The sequence below is a fragment of the Schistocerca piceifrons genome, chromosome 5, assembly GCF_021461385.2.
Source record: "Schistocerca piceifrons isolate TAMUIC-IGC-003096 chromosome 5, iqSchPice1.1, whole genome shotgun sequence".
Taxonomy (NCBI): Eukaryota; Metazoa; Arthropoda; class Insecta; order Orthoptera; family Acrididae; genus Schistocerca; species Schistocerca piceifrons.
This window is the reverse complement of record NC_060142.1, coordinates 507,914,113-507,934,896: the sequence shown is the minus strand read 5'-3', so window position 1 is coordinate 507,934,896 and position 20,784 is coordinate 507,914,113. Positions and strand designations below refer to the sequence as shown.

The following is a 20,784-nucleotide window of genomic DNA, read 5'->3' as shown; positions in this document are numbered from 1 at the left end:
TCCTGTACATTTACTATGTCTATTTCTGGATTCATTTATGAAATAATAATCGAAATTAATAATGTAAAAAAAACTAGTAGGAATTCATTTGTTAAGAAAAATTGTAAACCCTTTGGAGTATTGTTATTTCCACAGTGTGTGAGAGTCATAAGCTTGCCTCTAATGTGATGTGTATAGCAGGTGTGAACAATGTAATTTCAGCTTTATTAATGTGGGAATTCAAAATACTGTATGATATACTAAAATGTAAGAAAAACAGTGAAAACTATATTTACATAAAAAATGCTGCAACAACAATATTCAAATATATTTAATTCGAACCAACCATGAGGCCCTGACGATTGATTTTCAGCTTCAAGAATCAGACCCCTAGACAAGAAGTACTGGAGCCATTTCAATATGACAAGCTAAGTAAACGTGAAAGTTTATTGTAATCTTTGCTCCTCTCAATTCTTCATAAAAGACTTTGCTTATTAATTACTTGGACTGGGCATTGTTTAATGTGGGCAATAGATGGAAGAACAAAGGAGGGAGTAGATTACACACTGTTGTTTAGTGCGAATGACACTGTGGTCTTTGAAAACACACTAAACACTGTTTGCGACTTATACTTGACTGAAGGAGTAACTGTAGAGGGTGCCTTATGCTTCTGAAGCACACAGACTGTACATATCCCATTTGCTGCAAAAAAAAGCAAGCGCTTCATGTGAAGAGCAAGATTGGCGAACATGTGGCGTGTTACAGCGAGGGCATGACTTCGCACTCTATGCTGGATGTGACACATGTTTATGCTCATGCTGTGACTGTGGCTGCTGGGCCACTGTTTGCAAGTGTGCAGAACACGTTGAAAGGAAGGGTCCAGATATTTAAGAATCTGTTTGCGAATTTGAGAATCAGCTACACTGTGCGTTATGGCATTGTGAGTCATGGATCACTGTAGAATTTGCCACAGTCACACTTTGAATCAACACTGTCTAGTAAAGTCTTGCAGTTCAGTCACCCAATAATGCCATGTCTGTCCTCGTTGCATACGGAGCCTAAAGAATTTGTAATGGACAGTCGCCACATGTACCCTATCCTCATAACACTTTGTAAGTGCCTGCAAAAGTTCCTTATATGGTGTTAGTTCAGGGTGGGAAGTGAGAAAGAGTTTGGTCCCATGTGTATAAATAATCACTCTTGCTGTGGCCAAGAAGTAAGAACATTTGGCTGTGTCTTGTATGTGATGTGCCCTGATGTGTGCGTTGAACTGTGTGAGGTACTCTGTCCAGTCTAACTTTGTCTCATCAAACCCACGAAAAGGAGGCACATATGCAGGCGGTGCAGGTGATGGTCACCTACGTCGTCATGAAGTTATTCATCATGTCAAGCAATTGCACCATTTGTTGACTCTGAAACTGAATGAACTGTGTTAGATCAACTGCAGGTGGTACAGCTGGTGACTGCAGCTGAGTAGCCATAGTAACTAATCAAGGTACAAAATAACAAGACAATTAAGTAATGCACAAAGACAAACAGCAAAAAGCAATAATAGCACAGAGGAAGCAGAAAGGGGTGCAAAAGCAGCAACCACAGAGCCTAGAACATAACGAGCACAAGCAAGGCAAACAATGGGTAAACAGAGGATGAACAACTGAAGAAACAACGAAAAAGACCACATAACAGGAATAAACAACAAGATGACTGCTACACTTAGGCTTGATAACTTGTCGCCTGATGTTGTTTATGACTTTGTACACAACGGTAGGACAGGTGGGCTACAGAGTGTGCAGCAACTGTTGTCATAAGCAAGCTGGACAGGAGCAGAAATTATTAGCAAACAAGTAACACAGCAAACAGAAGATTTGCTTGACTTGTATTTTGACAAGTGAATGAAGGCATTACAAATAATGCAGTAAGAAACAGATTCCAGCTGTTACAATGGCAACAACGATGATGTTGGTGCTGCGACTAAGTGGTATTTGCACGGTGTCCCTTAGCGTAATGGCTCCGAGCACGAGTGGACTGGGCTGCTGCTGCCGACTCATATATTATGGCAGCTGAGGGCACTCAAGGTGCAGAGCTGCTGGAGGTATGTTTCAGTAGACGCGCTCGGTTGGGTCCGTCAGATCCCGCACGACTGCTACCAGTGTCAGGTGGAAAGTTGCAGTTCCATTGCTATGATGCCCATGGTGCAGTGTAAATATGTGAGGGCACAGTTCGCATATGATTCTTTTCACTTGGCAGTAACAAAATGGTACTTGTAGCAAAGTCCGTGGAGTGTCATGGCCAAGGCATGATAAGACTGATGGTGCTGCTTCTTGCACTGATAGAATTCAACCCCAGCTGTCATGACATGCATGAAGCAGTAATAATAGGAAGACAACAATCAATATAAAGTGTCAAATAACAAAGAGGAAAGTTCCTGCAACAGGGCCAACTGCTGCAAAACCTGATACAAGGTGGGAGAAATCCACAACAAAAACAGTGCACAACATATGTCTCCATCCGTAATGTGAAATGTGTGGTAATGTTGCTGTAAACAGTATTTGTATGCTTCCCAATCTTCTGCCATCTCATCAGAGAGAACAGGAGGAAACAGAGCTATAGATAAAGGCTTGGAGAGCAACAACAGCAAAGCCTGTTGTATGAGTGTGATGTGATCCTTCTGGTGTTGCACCAATGTTTGAAATAGAGACTCCATGTCACAACAAGATGTGGAAAGCAACCACAAAATGACAGGCACATGAAAATAAGACCTTACTCATCGCCATTGTGTTCTAACACAGGAGCACACAGACAGTGACAGGCACATCACTTTATTATGTCTGGAACTAATTTGTGCAGAGAGACACTTCCCCGAGAATGGCCGCACTACTAGTCCAATAATCCTAGCCAGAATGTCAACACGTAACTGAGGGTGAAGCTGGCCGGGCCTCAACTCTATAGGCTGTCGGCCAGTTGGTAGGGTGCTCGGAGGAGAGGCTGCACTTGCAGATATTTGATGGTTCTAGCATCTGCCGATTTCTGTGGCACACCGTACAGCTCCACACCCAGATATTGGATGTGGACTCTGTGTGGGTCACTAAATGATTGATGCCCCTTGAGATAGAGTTTTAAGTGGAAATTGCAGTTACTATAATATGTAAACAAGTCCCATACTTGATGCTTTCTGAAATTATTTTTCTTTGGTATTCGCATAAAATCCATGCAGCAGATCGTGTGACTGAATAAGCTGTTAATATATTCCACCTATATACAAATATCCTGCTTTCTTGACATAATTTTTTTGTAAAGAGTTTCCTTTATTATTCAAACACACTGCAATCCATACACTAGCGTACAGAGAACACCCTGTGATTCCTGTAGTAAGTGTTACTTAATATGTTACTTAATATGTTACTTATTATCTATCCAAATTATTTAATTGTATATCTAAAAACAAAGATGATTTAACTTACCAAACGAAAGCATTGGCATGTTGATAGACACACAAACAAACACACACACACACACACACAAAATTCAAGCTTTCGCAACCAACGGTTGCTTCATCAGGAAAGAGGGAAGGGGAGTGAAAGACGAAAGGATGTGGGTTTTAAGGGAGAGGGTAAGGAGTCATTCCAATCCCGGGAGCAGAAAGACTTACCTTAGGGGGAAAAAAGGACAGGTATACACTCGCACACACACACACACACACACACACACACACACACACATATCCATCCACACATATACAGACACAAGCAGACATTTGTAAAGGCAAAGAGTTTGGGCAGAGATGTCAGTCGAGGCGAAAGTACAGAGGCAAAGATGTTGTTGAATGACACGTGAGGTATGAGCGGCGGCAACTTGAAATTAGCGGAGGTTGAGGCCTGGTGGGTAACGGGAAGAGAGGATATACTGAAGGGCAAGTTCCCATCTCCGGAGTCCTGACAGGTTGGTTTTAGTGGGAAGTATCCACATAACCCGGACGGTGTAACACTGTGCCAAGATGTGCTGGCCGTGCACTAAGGCATGTTTAGCCACAGGGTGATCCTCATTACCAACAAACACTGTTTGCCTGTGTCCATTCATGCGAATGGACAGTTTGTTGCTGGTCATTCCCACATAGAGAGCTTCACAGTGTAGGCAGGTCAGTTGGTAAATCACGTGGGTGCTTTCACACGTGGCTCTGCCTTTGATCGTGTACACCTTCCGGGTTACAGGACTGGAGTAGGTGGTTGTGGGAGGGTGCATGGGACAGGTTTTACACCGGGGGCGGTTACAAGGATAGGAGCCAGAGGGTAGGGAAGGTGGTTTGGGGATTTCATAGGGATGAACCAAGAGGTTACGAAAGTTAGGTGGACGGCGGAAAGAGTGGAGTGGGGAGGATTTCATGAAGGATGGATCTCATTTCAGGGCAGGATTTGAGGAAGTCGTATCCCTGCTGGAGAACCACATTCAGAGTCTGATCCAGTCCCGGAAAGTATCCTGTCACAAGTGGGGCCCTTTTGGGGTTCTTCTGTTGGAGGTTCTGGGTTTGAGGGGATGAGGAAATGGCTCTGGTAATTTGCTTCTGTACCAGGTTGGGAGGGTCCCTCTCCTTCCCTCTTTCCTGATGAAGCAACCGTTGGCTGCGAAAGCTTGAATTTTGTGTGTGTGTTTGTGTGTCTATCAACATGCCAACGCTTTCGTTTGGTAAGTTACATCATCTTGGTTTTTAGATGTATTTTTCCCACGTGGAATGTTTCCCTCTATTATATTCAAATTATTTAATTGGATAGATAAAAAAATCAAATCAGCAAGCGATGGCAGAACACACACATAAGACGGTTGTAATTGGCAAGCTTTCAGAGCCAGTGACTCTTTCTTCAGGCAGAAAGGTTGAAGGGGAAGGAAGAGGGGCGAAGGAAAAGGACTGAAGAGGTCTGGGAAAAGGGGTATATTTTGGGAAATTCACCCAGAACCGTGGGTTGGGGAGACTTACCGTATGGGATGAGAAGGAAAGACTGAATCAGTCAGTCACCCAGAACCGTGGGTCAGGGGAGACTTATCATAAAGGAAAGATTGAATCAGTCTGTCTTTCCTTATCATCCCATACGGTAGGTCTCCTGTGACCCGCAGTTTTGGGTGACTTTCCCGAAATCTATCCCTTTTCTTAGATCTCTCCAGTCCTTTTCCTTCACCCCTCTTCCTTCTCCTTCAACCCTTCTGCCTAAAGAAGGAGCCACTGGCTCTGAAAGCTTGCCAGTTACAACAATCTTTTATGTGTGTGTTCTGCCGCCACTTGGGGAGTAGATTTTTTTATCTGTCCAATTAATTTTGGCTATAATTGATTGTTTTCATTGTTTTATTATCTATTCAGTTATTAGAAATTCAGTTTCAGTTACCAATATTTGTTCATAAACTGCATTTATAAGTGGAATTGAATCCATAACAGAGCAGATGACTTCTGTATAGGATCACGTGATTTCTGTTGTTAGAATATAAATTGGTGACTATTTCTCAGATTTATTATAATGTTACTTATAACACTCCAGTGTTACAAAATAGCTTTTGAAAAATATGGGTTGTCAAATGCTGCTATATTGGAAAAAGCTGTATGAAAGTAGTGCTTTCTGTCAAATAAATGTTTTTATTTTGTGTAATGATCCTTGCTGTGTAGTGCCAACCCGAGTAAGTGTCTTTCAAATTATGTACAATATCATAGAATTGTAAATTTCAATGAAATCATTGTATTACAGACACAAATTAGGATTGAAGACTGATTCACAAAAACAATAAAATGTGTGGCATATGGGCAGTTTTTGGCCTAGCAACAAGCACTTCTGTGCACTCAAACACCTCCTTCTCAAAGATAAGTCACCGTGGCCCTGACGCATGGCGCATAGAACATGACAAACGAATACAGGTAAGGTAAATCATTTGTTATTAATACATAGCCTGCATGTACACAATGACTGCAAGTTAACTCCCTATTGAAAATTATTTTTATTAGTAATTGGTTCAGTGAAAAAGCATTTTGTTCCCTGTAGTTGTACAGTCTCTGTCTGTTGATTGTATTCAACATAATTACCACTACTACGTACAGATTTAAGTAAATTTTTTGAGGGGTTGCGAACAGTCTTCTGCAGATACTCTAGTGGTAGGCAGCTGACTCATGTTGTTTGGTCAGGATTCCCTGCTTTGAGTTTGAGAGAGCCACAGTGATCCAACTACCAGTCTGGAAAATGAGTATGAAGCCACACTCAGTGGGAAATGAGGGGGATTCCCATCTTTCTTACGGATTAAACTACTGATATTGCCCCATGAGAATATAATCCCAAGCATATAAACTTATAACATAAGAAAAGAACATTATGCAATCATTGTGTTCAGAATGAAATAAGAGCTCCTGAGAGTTTTGAGTGTTATGCTGCACTACACACTAATCTTTGTTCTATGTACACTTTTTCTTGTAGTATTAGTTGTACTCACTATTCAACACCTTGATGTGTAACAAGGCTTCATTTTTCATATGATACAGAAAATATTCATTCGTACTCTAACCAGTAATTTGTCATCTGCTGATACTTCCAGTTTTCTGTCTGTACTATAGGTACACACTATTGTAGTACTGGACAGTAGGCTGGAAGGATGGGCCCAGTCGATTGAGCTGAGTTACAAGTTACAATGATTTGTATTTTTATTTAAATAACAAACTTTGCAATATATAACAAATCACATTTTCGTTCTCAAAATCTAACTCAACTCTAGTGACTACCAACTTAAACAGAGACAAGATCAGATGAATTAACAGGTGTAAAAAATAAGGCTCACAAACAATAAAACTCAGCTTCTTAAGAATTTAAAAAGCAGACTTACAACAGTTACAGCATGATGCCTAACAACCAGAGCAGTACTAAAGCTACAGGTGAATGTTAGCAGAAGCAATATTTAAAACAAACTTCAAAATGATTAAGGAAGCAGACAATCACATATTTTTTTAAAAATAAGAACAGAATTTAAGAAAGGTAGAATTTGATGGGTCTGGGCTAGACCCCAGACAATCGTGCTTAAATGTGGCTGCTATAACTTTCTCCTGTACCATTATGTATGCAGACAGGTATATCATCATTTTTAGTAAACAATCAATTCTCATTTGCACATGTACTTTACAACAAAATTAACCTCTTAACAAATGTTCACAATGTCCAAATGTCAGAAATCACAGCCACAACAGCGCATTCAACAAAGTGAGCTAAAAGTTCCAAAGCACTAACTGCGTACTCTGTCCGATAAGACAGGTTGCTTCCTCTGCTGCTGTTGCCTGTCACTTCGCACACTCCTCAGCCAACATCCCAGGACTTTGCTCACAGCCGAACCCCTGCCACAGTTCGTAGCCACAGTATATCCCCGTTTCTGCCAGAGGGACCGTCAACTCACTGAACAAGGTTGGTGTCAACTTTGTTACCCAAACAAAATTTGTGCACCATTGGCACATACTTCTCCTTCCCTCCCCCTTGATCTGCTTACATGCCGCTAAACAATCAGATCAGTCTTCAGGACCCAGCTTTATTGGGAAAGTTGAACTCTCATTTCTATTCCTGTGTGAAGACCAATCAACAAACCAGCTACGGGACTAGAAACTTACTAATTTGGAAGGGACCCTTGAACCTGGGAAAGCTTTCTTGTGATCTTTTTCAGTGGCTTTACTCATAGCCTGAAAGTTCCTAATGAAAACTTTACCCCCAACTCAGCAGATATTCAACTGCTGCACAATATTGTACCATATAGCATTCTTTTCAAGGGCTTTTTTATGGTTGTCTTAGCTTTTCTCTAAAGAGTAACCACCTGTTGAGCATTGCTCCTCTAAGACAAAAGGCCATCAGTTGACCATGAGATAGTCGATAACCCAAGCACAAACTAGTGGCAGCAGGTTGATGGCTTACATGGCAGGCAGTATTAAATGCCATGGTTGACAATGGAAGTGATCAGTCCAGCCACTCTGATCACTGCTGTGATAAGCTATAAGAGCAGACAACAGGTTCCTATTAATGCATTCAGTGTACACGGGATTTGGAGAGGGGAGGTGTAGCTGTTATATATTAAACTGCCATACATAACCAGGATTTTTTAAACCAATGTGCGGTAAAAGATGTAATATTATGTATTACCAAACACTCAGTTTGCCAGAAGGTTCCAAAAATACTTTGCAAATTTTGTTCTATCACTTGAGCATTTGCAGCCTTGTTAGGCAGCAGCCATACCAAATGTTTAAATGCTTTGTCACAAACCAAAATATAGTAATTACCGAGTAAGCAAAGGACCTACAAATTCTACATACTACTTCTGGAAGGTCCTATCCCCCAGTTTGGAACCTACCAGGTGTACAACTTTGCTTCCACCGTTTGCTGATAGGCGGCGACAACGGTAAGTAGCGGTCGAAAGATACAGATCACAGACGTCAGGCAGTTAGCTTGGACCTCGGTCAACATAGCTTCATTCAAACATTAGTCGATTTGTGTTTGCATCATAAAGTTGTTCTTAATTGAAAATGTCAGTTGACAAGCTTAATTCTCGTCATTTGTGGGAGATGTTACTGTTATGTTTCACTATGAAGAAAACAGTGGCTGAGTCTCATTGAATGCTCTCAAGTATGTATGGTAAGGACGCTATTAGTGAGAGAATGTGTCGTGAGTGGTTTCAATGCTTCAAGAATGGTGATTTTAACGTCATAGACTGGCATAGTGGTTGAAGAGAGAATGTTTTCAAAGATGCAGAATTGAAGACATTGCTGAGTGAAGACTCACTTCAAACTCAAGAAGAATTGGCATGATTAGTGGGAGTGACACAGCAAGCCATTTCAAAACGTCTCAAGGCTATGGGTATGATTCAGAAAGAAGGAACTTGGGTCCCATGTGAGCTGAAACCAAAAGACGTTGAATGATGTTTGAGAACAGTTCCTTTAGAGGCAAAAACGGAAGGGATTTCTGCATTTCATTGTGACCAGGGATGAAAAATGGGTTCATTACGATAACCCTAAACGCAAAAAATCATGGGGATATCTCAGCCATGCTTCCACGTCAATGGCCAAACTGAATGTTCACGGCTCCAAGGTCATGCTCTGCATTTGCTGGGACCAGCTCGGCGTCATGTACTATGAGGTGTTAAAACCAAGCGAAAAAATCACAGGAGCTTGTTATCAAACGCAATTAATGCGTTTGAGCAGAGCATTAAAAGACAAACGGCCATAATACAGTGAGAGGCACGATGAAGTGATTTTGCAGTATGACAATGCTCGACCCCACATTACAAGAGAGGTCAAAACATACTTGGAAATGTTAAAATGGGAAGTCCTACCCCACCCACTGTATTCTCCAGACATTGCTCCCTGTGACTATCACCTGTTTAGATGAATGGCACATTGCCTGCCTGACCAATACTTCAAATCTCATGAAGAAGTCACAAATTGGATCAATTTGTGGATCGCTTCAAAAGATGAACAATTTTTTTGACACAGGATTCGTACACTGCCCGAAAGATGGGAAAAAGTAGTGGCCTGTGTTGGAAAATACTTTGAATGATGCATGTGTAACCAATTTGTTTCATTAAAGCCTCAAATGTTGGGGAAAAAATGGCGGAAGCAAAGTTGTACACCTTGTAGATAACCTACTTTGCTATTTTTGGCCAGCATACTATCAGCACAGATACTACAACAGGGTACTCTCTTTTGAATATCGTTATCCATGCCTTACCAAACAAATTGCTGTTGAGTTTTTTTCATGAGTTTCATATGTGCCTAAATGCCCAGCTACCGGTGACTCATGAAAATATTGCAAGAGCAAAGGAACCAGTTCTTTGAGAACAATTATGTTATATTTATCGTCAGATTGGGACTTACGACAGATGGCCTTTTCTCTTAAAAGTAAAGCCTTTCTCTAATTTATTCTTAACTGCCCTCAGTTGGCCATCCTGATCATGAAATTCTCCGAAACCATGGAATAATTGAGGAATCTGCATCAATATTGGTCTTACTAAAGGAATCTTGACTTACTAAAGGAATCTTACCTTGATCTTCTACAGCCTGATAATTCACCTTGCTATCAGTGTGATCAAATGTGCGGCTCAGGCTGTTTGCCACACAATTATCTGACCCGTTTATATTTTGCACCTCAGACTTGAATGTTAGTTAGTTTTTTTGTGGCATAGCAAGTACACAGCTTGGTTTTCTATCTTGAAGGTAAATTTTTTATGCTCTAAATTGTAGCAAAATTTTTCTGTGCCAAATAAAACTATTAATGCTTCTAGCCCATAACTGGAGTATTTCTTTTCTAAATATTCCACTGCCGTTGAGACCTAAGCAACCACCTCCTTTCCACCTTCTTGATCCTGCAGTAAAACAGCTCTACTCCATTGCTAATGCATCAGTTTGAAGGATAACTTCAGCATGGAAGGATGTAGGGCTAACACAGGTGCTGTTTTCAGTGCCATGAATGAGGTTTCCTGTGAGGGACCCCAAAGAAATTTGCACCCATTCTCTTGTAATTCATTAAATGGTGCTACCTTCTCAGCAAAGCCACCAACAAATTTTCAAAAGAAAATGGCCATACCCGTGAATCTGGCAGCTTGTTTGACATTTTGTTGGGTAGGAAATTGACTAGTCACACCCACTATTTGTGGATCAGTTAGAATTGCCTTCCTGGAAGCTATATGCCCTAAAAACCTCATGGATGAACAGTCTTAAAACCTCCCCCAAATAGTGTCTGGTTATAGGCTTGATGAAGGGCAATTGTGAAGACGCTTGCTCGCTCAAACCATCCAAAACAGGTGTGCAAATCGAGGAGTGGAAGAGCCTTAATGCTTCCATTGTTCAGTTCTCAGTAGTTCAACACCAGCTTGTACTTGTCATTAGATTTTGTAACTAGAAAAATTGGCATAGTGAGAGGAGATTAGGAAGAAGGAAATATTTCTTGTTTCAATCTTATATTATCCACAAGCTCCTTTAATGCTAGGGGGTGCTAGTCTTTATGGGCCTTCTTATCTGGGATGTAATCAATGAACTCAGGTCAGTATTCTGACAGATTGGTAGCACTAAATTCTTGTGTTAAAACATCTGGATATTCAGCTCAAACTGCCTTTATCTGCATTGTAACAAATTTGTCTAAATGTGATAACTGCTTGTGTAAAGACTTGGAATCTTCCCCGTTAGTTGTCCCTGTACTAGGTTTGTCATAAGCAATCATTACTGTACTGCTTTGCCCTTGCTGGCCAAATCACAACTGAACTTATGGGCTAAATCTTTATAGTTAAATTTTCCCTGCGACATTTAAGTTTCATCTTGATCTACAATAAGGATGAAAGCTGAAGAAACGAATTAAAATTTGTGCAACAGCTGACACTTGAACCCAGGTCTCCTTGCTTACTAGGCAGAAATGCTGAGCATTACACCACTGCAACACTATAATCAACATTGCTGCATGGACTACTCAAGTCTAGTGCTCTCCCTAACACACACTTCAATTCATATCTTCAGTTTATTTTCCCCCTAAATTGTCACTATTGCTGGGGAACTCCGGCGTTGGAATAGCACCCCAGCATTGGATGAAATGGGAAAGTCCTGTATCTCAAGTGATTTTATAGATCTTTATAATTAAATTTCCCATGAGGCATAGAATTAAATGTCTCAGGGAAAATTTAATTATAAAGATGTGTAGGATCACTTGAGGTACAGGACTTCCCCATTACGCTGGGGTGCTATTCCAATGCCGGAGAGCCCTGGCAATAGTGAGAATTTAGGGGGAAAATAAGCTGAAGATATGAATTGAAGTGTGTGTTGGGGAGGGCGCTAGACTTGAGTAGTCTGTGCAGCAATGTTGACCATAGTGCTACAGTGGTGTAATGGCCAGCATTTCTGCCTAGTAAGCAAGGAGACCTGGGTTCGAGTGCCAGCTGTGACACAAATTTTAATTCTTTTCTTCAGATTTCATCCTTATTGTTATGGGGTAAACTCAAAATAAAGTTTTCACTCAGTCAAAACAGGAACCAGCCAACCTTGGCAGTAAAATCAGTACCCATAATACAGGGTGCTTCAAAAAGCACATTTACAAATTGACTTGGCGCATAAGGCATACAACAAGGATTGGTAATCACATAGGAACTGTGGTCCAAATCGCACTGGAGAGGGCACTATGGTCACAAGAGAGTGTTACTGTATGGACATGAATGCAGTGCACCGAGACTGCTGCCACTCACGCCGTGGAAGCGTTAGGGTTAACATGGCCAGCTACATGTACTGCAAAATGGCTGAGACGCATTTCATTTAAGATGCGGCCAACAGCAGTGAATGAGAAGCTGTGCACTTGTATTGTGTGAAATATCCCAATATGCTCTGGCAAATGTTGTTCACCATCCTGCATTACTGATTATGTGAAACCAGCACATTCCATGTGCACAAGCTGAATGCTGGTCACCACTGACATTGTCGAAACACAGACATTCTCGAAAGGGTGCAGTGTATGCTGTCAATAAGTACATGAGGTGTATCCTGCTTTTTGATATCCCCCAATCTTCCATGTGGTGCATTGTTCATGATGGAATGCATCCACTTCATTTTCAGTGTGTCCAGGCATTGCAACTGGGGGACTACAGCAAGCATATGGAATTTACTTGATGGTTTCTAAAGGAATCTGCTGCAGACCGAAGCTTCACAGCAAGCGTCCTCTTTGCCAATGAGTCGAGCATGTGATGAGCACTCACAACCTGCATATGTGGATGGATGTGAATCCACATGTTACATGTACTCATGCCTCACAACCCAAGTTTACCCTTACTGTGTGGGTTTGCATCATCGGAGACTGTTTAATTTGGCCGTACATTGTCCTGGACCGACTTGATGATAACACGTATCTCATATTCCTGAGAGAGGTATTGCCAGGCTTGTTGAATGATGTTTCCATGCCTATTCATTGCCGCATTCAATTTGAGCTAAATGGAGCCCCTGTGTGTACAAGCAGACAAGCGAGGGCACATCTGCAGACAACCTTTCTTGGGTGCTGGATTGGTTGCGGAGGGCCAGACACATGGCCGCCACAATCACTCGATCTGTCCCCCGTTGATTTTTTTCCTGTGGGGGGCATTTGAAGAGCCTTGTGTATGAAACGTCTGTTACATTGCTGGGGGATCTAGTGGACAGGATTGTTGTGGTAGCAGGATGTCTTCGATACACAGTGTCGATGTCAGGTGTGTCTTGATGCATCTAGACAAAGCTTTGATCATCTCCTGTAGTGAATGTCCATTTGTAGCATGTGACTAAATAACTGCAACACCATTGAGTAGGGCGGATGGCCTTTGTGACCCTAGGTTCCTATATGATTACTGACTCATATTGTATGCCCAGTTCATTCACCATGTCAGTTTGTAAAAGTTCTTTTGAATCGCCCTGTATAATTGGCGATTAAATTCAGTACCAATTTTATATCGACCTTCCACACAACATCACCAATGGTTACCTGAGCCTGCAAGCACTCCTTTACACTCAGGCTTGATTTATCAGCAGTAAAATACTATCCAGTATGTGACTAATCTTCCTCTCTTACCAACTTCCTGATTAGCAACAAACTGTTTGCAATTGTTCATGGAAATAGTGTGTCCAAGTCGGGCAGGCAAGGTGCACACCTGTTCATTATTTAATGAAGCAGAAACAAACGGCAACAATGGTGTTCTGTAATCTTTAATAGTATTAATTTACCATTTGTAGGGTTTAACTGTCATAGTTCTTGCATTAGGTCTTTTCCCCACACACATTCCCTGTTTGCATATCCTGAGTCCCCACAGTTCCAACTAGTTACTTTTGGATATTTGTGTCCTTGTGAGATAACCACTCCATACTTTCTTTCTGTGTTGAAAACCTAACCTTTCTTCCTCCCCCCCCCCCCCTCCCCCTCCCATTTAAACTCGTGTTATTTGGGCAACCCTTCTGTATGATCTGCCTATCCTTCTGTGAATCCACAAATTCTATAGTCTGAATTTCACCAAATAACTCCTCTAACTCAGTTAGAGTTTTGGGGACGCTACAAAATTCTGCTTTTTTGTCTATTGTCATATTACCCCACCTAAAATATGATGTACCCTTTTTAATCACTGTACGAGGAATCCAAAGCAACAACACTCTTTTTAATCTGTTCTACATGGATTCCTGAGTTTCATGTTCATATTGAATATACAGTAACTCGTGCAGAGCTCTGAGAGGAACTATTCATCAGATTCCATTCCAAAATTGCTGTAAGGTGTTGTTTTCTTGTGTGGCCTGTACTACCACCTCCAGTAAACCATCCCTCACTTTTACTGACATCAACCTTAAAACATCAAATCTCTCATTTTCATAGTCTGTGCTCTGTTCTGAAATTCAACAGCAAAAACAGAAACTTAACTACCTGTTCTCCCAAATTCAGTATTCACAAAAAAAAAATTCCTGGAATAGATTCTAAATTTTCATGAACAGACCACAGTCACGACTTTGACCTTTGTGATTGACTTCATTCCCAGATTCAATCAAATTCATATTAAAAGCTTTCAACCATTCACTAAGTTTTTCTGTAAGACTTTGAACATTGCTCCTGGCCTTCATCCATGTCTACCAGGCCAGCAATTCTATATATACAACAGTTAAAATGCACCTGCAACCTCCAGACTTGATTCAGAGTACAACTCTCTTCCAAATCAGTAACCTCCAAAGTTTCCTCAAAGGTGGCATAAATTGCAGCAGTGCCCAAACTTACCTTGTCTGGCTCATTAATCCCTTGTACCATGTGCATTTGACCACTCTGGCATATTTGCTCAACAAGATCCTAAATGGTTCCTTTCGATTCTTTCTTCCTTCTTTCTAATTCATCAATTAGCCCACATCTGTATAGAAAACGTGGAGACTTGCAACAGCATAAAGTAAATATTGTATAATAAATTATGTGCCTGCTCTTTAATGGTCACGTCATTCTGCAATTGAGAAAAACAGTCCTTCATTTGGTTTTATACAGTCTCTCAGTTTATTGTTAATTAAAACTTCATGATTATCAATGTATGAATTAATTTATATGCTAATATCTGTCTAACGTGCTGCTTTAATCTCTTCATTTTGTATTATATCTGTCTACTTCAGATTGTGTCTCACCAATCTCTGAACTTCTCCACTTCCATAAACATACTGTATCACACTATATTCTCTTCTGTTACTTCTTTTCACAGTTTATGAATGGACACAATATTTATCTGTCTTGTATGCCTAACATGTTGCATATAGATAGTATTTTTTCTTATTTACCATTTTTAGCATATAAAAATTAATTTATGTTACATAACTTAAGGAAATGTGTCTTAAATTCCATATTGGTCTCTGTTGCTCTCTAACATGACTTTCTGGGGCGAAAAATGTTTGTGATATTACTCCACATGGTGCTAAAGGTTTTTGAAAAAAGAAGCTGCAGTATGATTGTATTCATACAAGTCTAGTTTCAATTTTACTATCATCTTGTGGGAAACATAATCAAGTCATCATGTCATTGTATATCCTGAGGGATTAAGCATTACACAAAGCCTTTGTAAATGTACAGGAACCCCATTATGTGTAGAACGATGATCCAGGCTTGGATCTTGTAGTACAGGGCTTCCTCATTCTGCTACTGAAGAAATTTATTACTCATGGGAATGTCCCTGTACATTTTATTACAGTAATAGCCAACAGATAAGTGTCATTGTTGATTTGCTTTATTGGACAAAATATTTATTCTTAATGATTGTCTTTTTACAGAACAGTTGCATTGGGTTTCACCGTTTAGCAATTGTGGACTGTATATATGGAATGCAACCAATGAAAATACATGCCTATCCTCATCTCACCCTTATATGCAATGGGGAGATATATAACTGCAAAAATGTAAGTAGTTTTTGCTGTATTCCCCATATAAATGTAGTGATATGAGTGATGCTGAAATAGATAAAAATCAACTATGTACATAGTGAAACCAGAGGAACTGATGTAGTGCTGACAACAACATAAAAATGAATAGTTTTGAACTTGCATGACCTAGAACCAGAAAACCAGAAAAATGAAATATTGTGTGTGGTATAACACAGATCCATATTTGGTAGGAGCCACAATCAAATCCTGGAGGGCAAACTGAGTTAAATTATCTGTTATTTAGCTATGGTACTTATGATGTATTGTTTTCAACAGTGCCACATGGCTCTTTCCAACATCCTAGTGCACCCAAGCTAGCATTCCACCTTTCATGACTTAACTGTCAACAAGGTGTTAAACTCTAATGGAAGGAAGAGTAGGAGGTTAGTCAGACATAGCATAATCAAGTAAGCTATAATGGACTGCTTCCCTTCAATCACTATCACATTTGAAGACCTTTTGTTTTCCCTCTTACTCCTGACTGAAAGAACTTGTGGAATCCGAGTTTGATATTATCAGTAACTGCTTTATGTTGCTTCCTTCTCTCTGTTATCTCTTACTGAGCACATTCATTTTTTTAAAATTTGCTTTTAGATTTTAAACAGAGGAAGAAATGTGAATATGTTTTCAGTCAACAGATCATATAAAACGGTATCTATTCCCTGCCTCTGTGTACATAAATTCAAATTGCCACCTTGCACCTCTGTATGTGCAGGCTAACCTTATGAACTGCTGCAGGGATTTTGATATGGTTTTCATTAATAAATACAGTGATTGAAGAGGAAGATTTTTGTATATAATTTATAAATATTTTATACAGATTATCCGAATTATGATGAATTAAAGTTAAGTTCAAAAAATGATGCCACTGTCATCTAGTGAGTAGCTGCCATAACTTGAGAGAACAGCAGTGATTGAGGCAGCAGAAAGTGTAACCAAATTAACATCTGGTGTGATGGTCTGGAAATCGAAAGGTTGTAGGATTGAATCCCGTCTGGGTCAAATTTTTCTCTCTGTCTTTTAACATAGCATTCACCTCACACTGATGTGGAGGTTTGCCAGAACTGAAATGTGGCTCAGATTCCATGTTACACTGTAGCTCCCCTTTTCCTGGTGGGATAACTGCACATACATGACATCCAATTGACTGCAGTCATTTCAGAACAACTGCATAATGAAAAAATATGAGAGTCCAATGCATGCGGTTTTCAATTATTTATGCTTAGAGTAAAACACGGCATGGGATACGGCTTACTTAAAATTATGCAGAAGACTATTAAACATGTCTACACTGGTGAGAGAGAGTATTGGGCCTTTTGAAGCTCTTAAAGACACGGGCGTGATTTTCCTGAATGTGATCCAGAAATTTCTTGCAAATGAATGCACAAGATTTCAAAATACTTCTACAGATAGTTGAGGGGTGCATTTCAAAATATGACAACAATTTAAGATTGCCAATTTCTGCTACCACCAGATTACAAAACCACTGAAAATTACAGATTTACTGAAATTTCTTTGAACAATGGACAGTGAACTACTTAACTTTGAAGTATCATAATAAATATGAGAATAATATCAAAAAGGTAAGCACCTCACAGATGTGCTCATGATTCCTTGTGCAGCATGGCAAAGAAGTCAGCTGCAATGTTCCCAAGACAAAAATTTGCTGTAATGAGTCTCAACAGTGCATCACAGTGTGCACTAAACTTCTCAAAAGGAATGCTACAATGCGAGCTAAACGTGTAGATCATGCGTGTTTTTTATTTTTGTTTTTTATTTGTGCCACCTCAGCCAGCTTTTGATATATGTTGAACTACTCATATGCACATCCCTCATGACTGGCTTACAATATTTACACTGGCTCTAAACGTGTTACATCACAATGTGCTCCCATCACTGCCATGAAATGAGATGTCACTCCAAATGCCAATTCCATATGCTATGCATAACATACTGCCTCCAGATAACTTTTGTGGCACACACTGCTTATATCATGTAAGTTAAGTGAAAGTGATGATATTGTCGCAGAAGAAGCTGAGTAGCACAGTCACTATAGTGTAGTGGTTATGATATTAGACTGTTTCATGGAGGGTCATAAGTTCAAAACTCACCAGAACTGTTAAATTTTAATTTCTATATTTTGTTTGAGTACATTCTAGAAGTATCCGCAAATGTCAAGAATCATTGTACTGGAATGTTCTGTAACTGTATATATACTATATGTGTTCTGGCCAGAGGCAGTTCACTCCACGCTCTTGTATGTGTAAGTGCCGAATAAACCTTCGTTAAGTGAAGTTAGTGTTCGTCATTCATTACACCTTCTTCTACGTGAAATTATTCACTTACTTAATGTTGTTATATGAATTTTATTTGTGGCCTCCAAACAAAATATGCTGCGCCAGTCAAGTTGTCTGGTTGTAGATACTTGATGCTGTCAGTGTAAAGCCGGTTTGGGTAGCTAGTTAAAAATAAAGGACACAGGAGACTGACGAAATTTATGTGTATAGATAATATATTTAAACTGAGAAAAATGTAATGTGTGTGAATTTAATTAATTTGACTGTAAAGTCACTTGCCCATGAACAATAAAATGTGATTTCTAATCATACATATCTGTTAGTTGTATTCAGTATATGGATAATCTTTGACTTTATTGCAAGGGCATCACAAAAATTACTTGCAATATTTTGCTTTGGGTTACTGAGTCATCCAAATGAAATGGATAAAGGAGCATCGATAACTCTTCCTTTGTAGTTACTGCTGTGCCTTTTCAAGTATAACTGTGTACTAATGAACACCATGACAGTGTCATTTTCTATTATTCTAGGTAAGGATAGAAGCTGTAGTAATGAATTAAAATTTGTACCAAGGCTTCGACTTGAACCTGGGTCTCTGCTTACTAGCAGATGTGCTATTCACCATTACACCACCCTTGCATTGAGGCTGACACAGCTACTTTGACTGCCCTAGTCCAATGCCCTTCCCAACATAAACATCAATTCACACTTCAGCTCATCTTGGTTTTCCCCTTCATAAATCACAGTAATGCCAAGGCTTTCCAGTATTGGAATAGCACCCCAGCTTTGTATTTAATGGGGAAATCGTGCCTGTACCTCAGGCATAGGTGATCTATTGATCTGATGAACTTAGTATGTCTCCAGGAAAATGTAATTCCATCAGATCAATAGCTCAGCCATGCCTGAGTTACAGACAGGATTTCCCTATACATTTAAAGCTGAGGTGCTATTCCAATACTGGAGAGCCTTGGCAAGACTGACGATTTAAGGAGGAGAAAATCAACTTTTTTTCTTAAGTGTAAACTGAAGTTCATGTTGGGGATGGTGTTGGACTAGGGTAATCAACATAGCTGTGTCAGCCACAAGGACAGGGTGGTGCAGCAGATAGCACATCTGTCTAGTAAGCAGGAGACCTGGGTTCAAGTCCTGGCCTTGGCACAAATTTTTGTTCATTACTTCAACTTTTATCCTTATTGTAGATAAAGCTGAGGCTCAGTATGTCTCTGGGAAAATGTAATACCAACAGATAAACATTATTATAGTAATTTAAGAAATTCAGCTCACACTTTGTAGAAATTCCACAAAATGGCAGTTCTTGGAGGTGTGTAACTAACTTCCAGTTATCTTTGTAAATGCATGAAATTTGCATAACACACAAGTGGTACTGATAGAGAAAAACAGTTGACATTTTAGATCACAACCATCATATTTACGTAACAAAACTAGTACTTTATGAGTTGATCATAAGCTGCAATAAAAACTTGTGGTTATAATGCAATTGGAGGCATAGGATATTTTCTTGAGATATTATCAGCCTCAGTTGTTCAGTCTGAGCCAAAAGTTGAGCGATAGCATGGAGATGCAGATAAACTGGTTATTAAATGATTCTGTCATATATGTGATCACCTACTGGCATGTCTTGCAGTGAGAAGTTTTGGGAATAATCAGTGTCGTGTATGCGCTTTACATTCATCAACTATAGGCACGATCTAGATTAATAAGAAATTGGAAGTAAAAACTTCAATAGCTAAGATTGCAACTGTACAGAATTTTTTTGATTTCTGGTTTCAGCAAGTTATGTTGCCATCTTCAGATCTCATGTAACACAATCCAATGAATCCTGACCACGTCCAAATTACAGTGTGTCACTTCGCAAAAAGACATTTTACAGAATAATGTGCTTGTGATCGAGATTCATTAAAATGTATTGCATAAGATCCAAAGGTAGCAACATATCTTGCTGAAACTGGCAATCAAAATAAATGCAGGACTATAGCAATCTTGCCTGTTTGAAGTTTTTATTTCTAATTTCATAAACAGCGTCTGCTGTGTTAGAAAGATGGCTTGGCTATCACAGACAGCTAGTAGTGTGGCATATTTTCACTGGATTACACTGTATGAAGAGAGGGTAGACATTTAGAATCTACACTAGGCATCAATTGTTGCTGATAACACCTGCAATTAATAGCTGTTAGCTACTGATCACATTGAAAGATATCGTGTTCTGCCAACTTATGAACCAGTATGATTCTGTAGAATATGCTGTTATAGACTGTCGAAATGAGATCAAGAGTTATTTGAAAACTCAGGTGCCATTTATTTCTAATCAAGTAGTCTAGAGTATCATGATTTCTAATCAAGAGATTTCTCTGCAGACAAATAAGTATATGCCGTGTTCCAGAGCAATTTCAGTTACTTTGAAGAAGCATGCATTATACGGGGTGGCACAGTTAAAGGTAACCTGCTTCCACTTTGAATGCGAATGCTGTAGCAATTTAACACCACCATCAGTTCTGTGGGGCCTGTATCTGACAGAAGCCTGAGCAGCAGGTTCACAGTTCAGAGACAATGGCCACATCATGCGTATTTTGT

The 20,784-nt window shown here is 39.8% G+C and overlaps 1 protein-coding gene across 2 annotated transcripts in view; it reads left to right on the top strand.

Moving 5' to 3' along the window:
- The window catches only part of LOC124798242 (asparagine synthetase [glutamine-hydrolyzing]), a 227,438-nt gene that overhangs the window by 14,797 nt on the left and 191,857 nt on the right, over window positions 1-20,784 (top strand). For both annotated transcript variants that reach the window (XR_007016927.1, XM_047261559.1), the window contains exons 2-3: window positions 5,706-5,872; window positions 15,746-15,871. Coding sequence is in view for 1 of the 2 variants with exons in the window: in XM_047261559.1 (XP_047117515.1) it covers window positions 5,747-5,872; window positions 15,746-15,871 (252 nt within the window). In the remaining variant the exon portion in view is untranslated. The remainder of the gene's footprint in view (window positions 1-5,705; window positions 5,873-15,745; window positions 15,872-20,784) is intronic.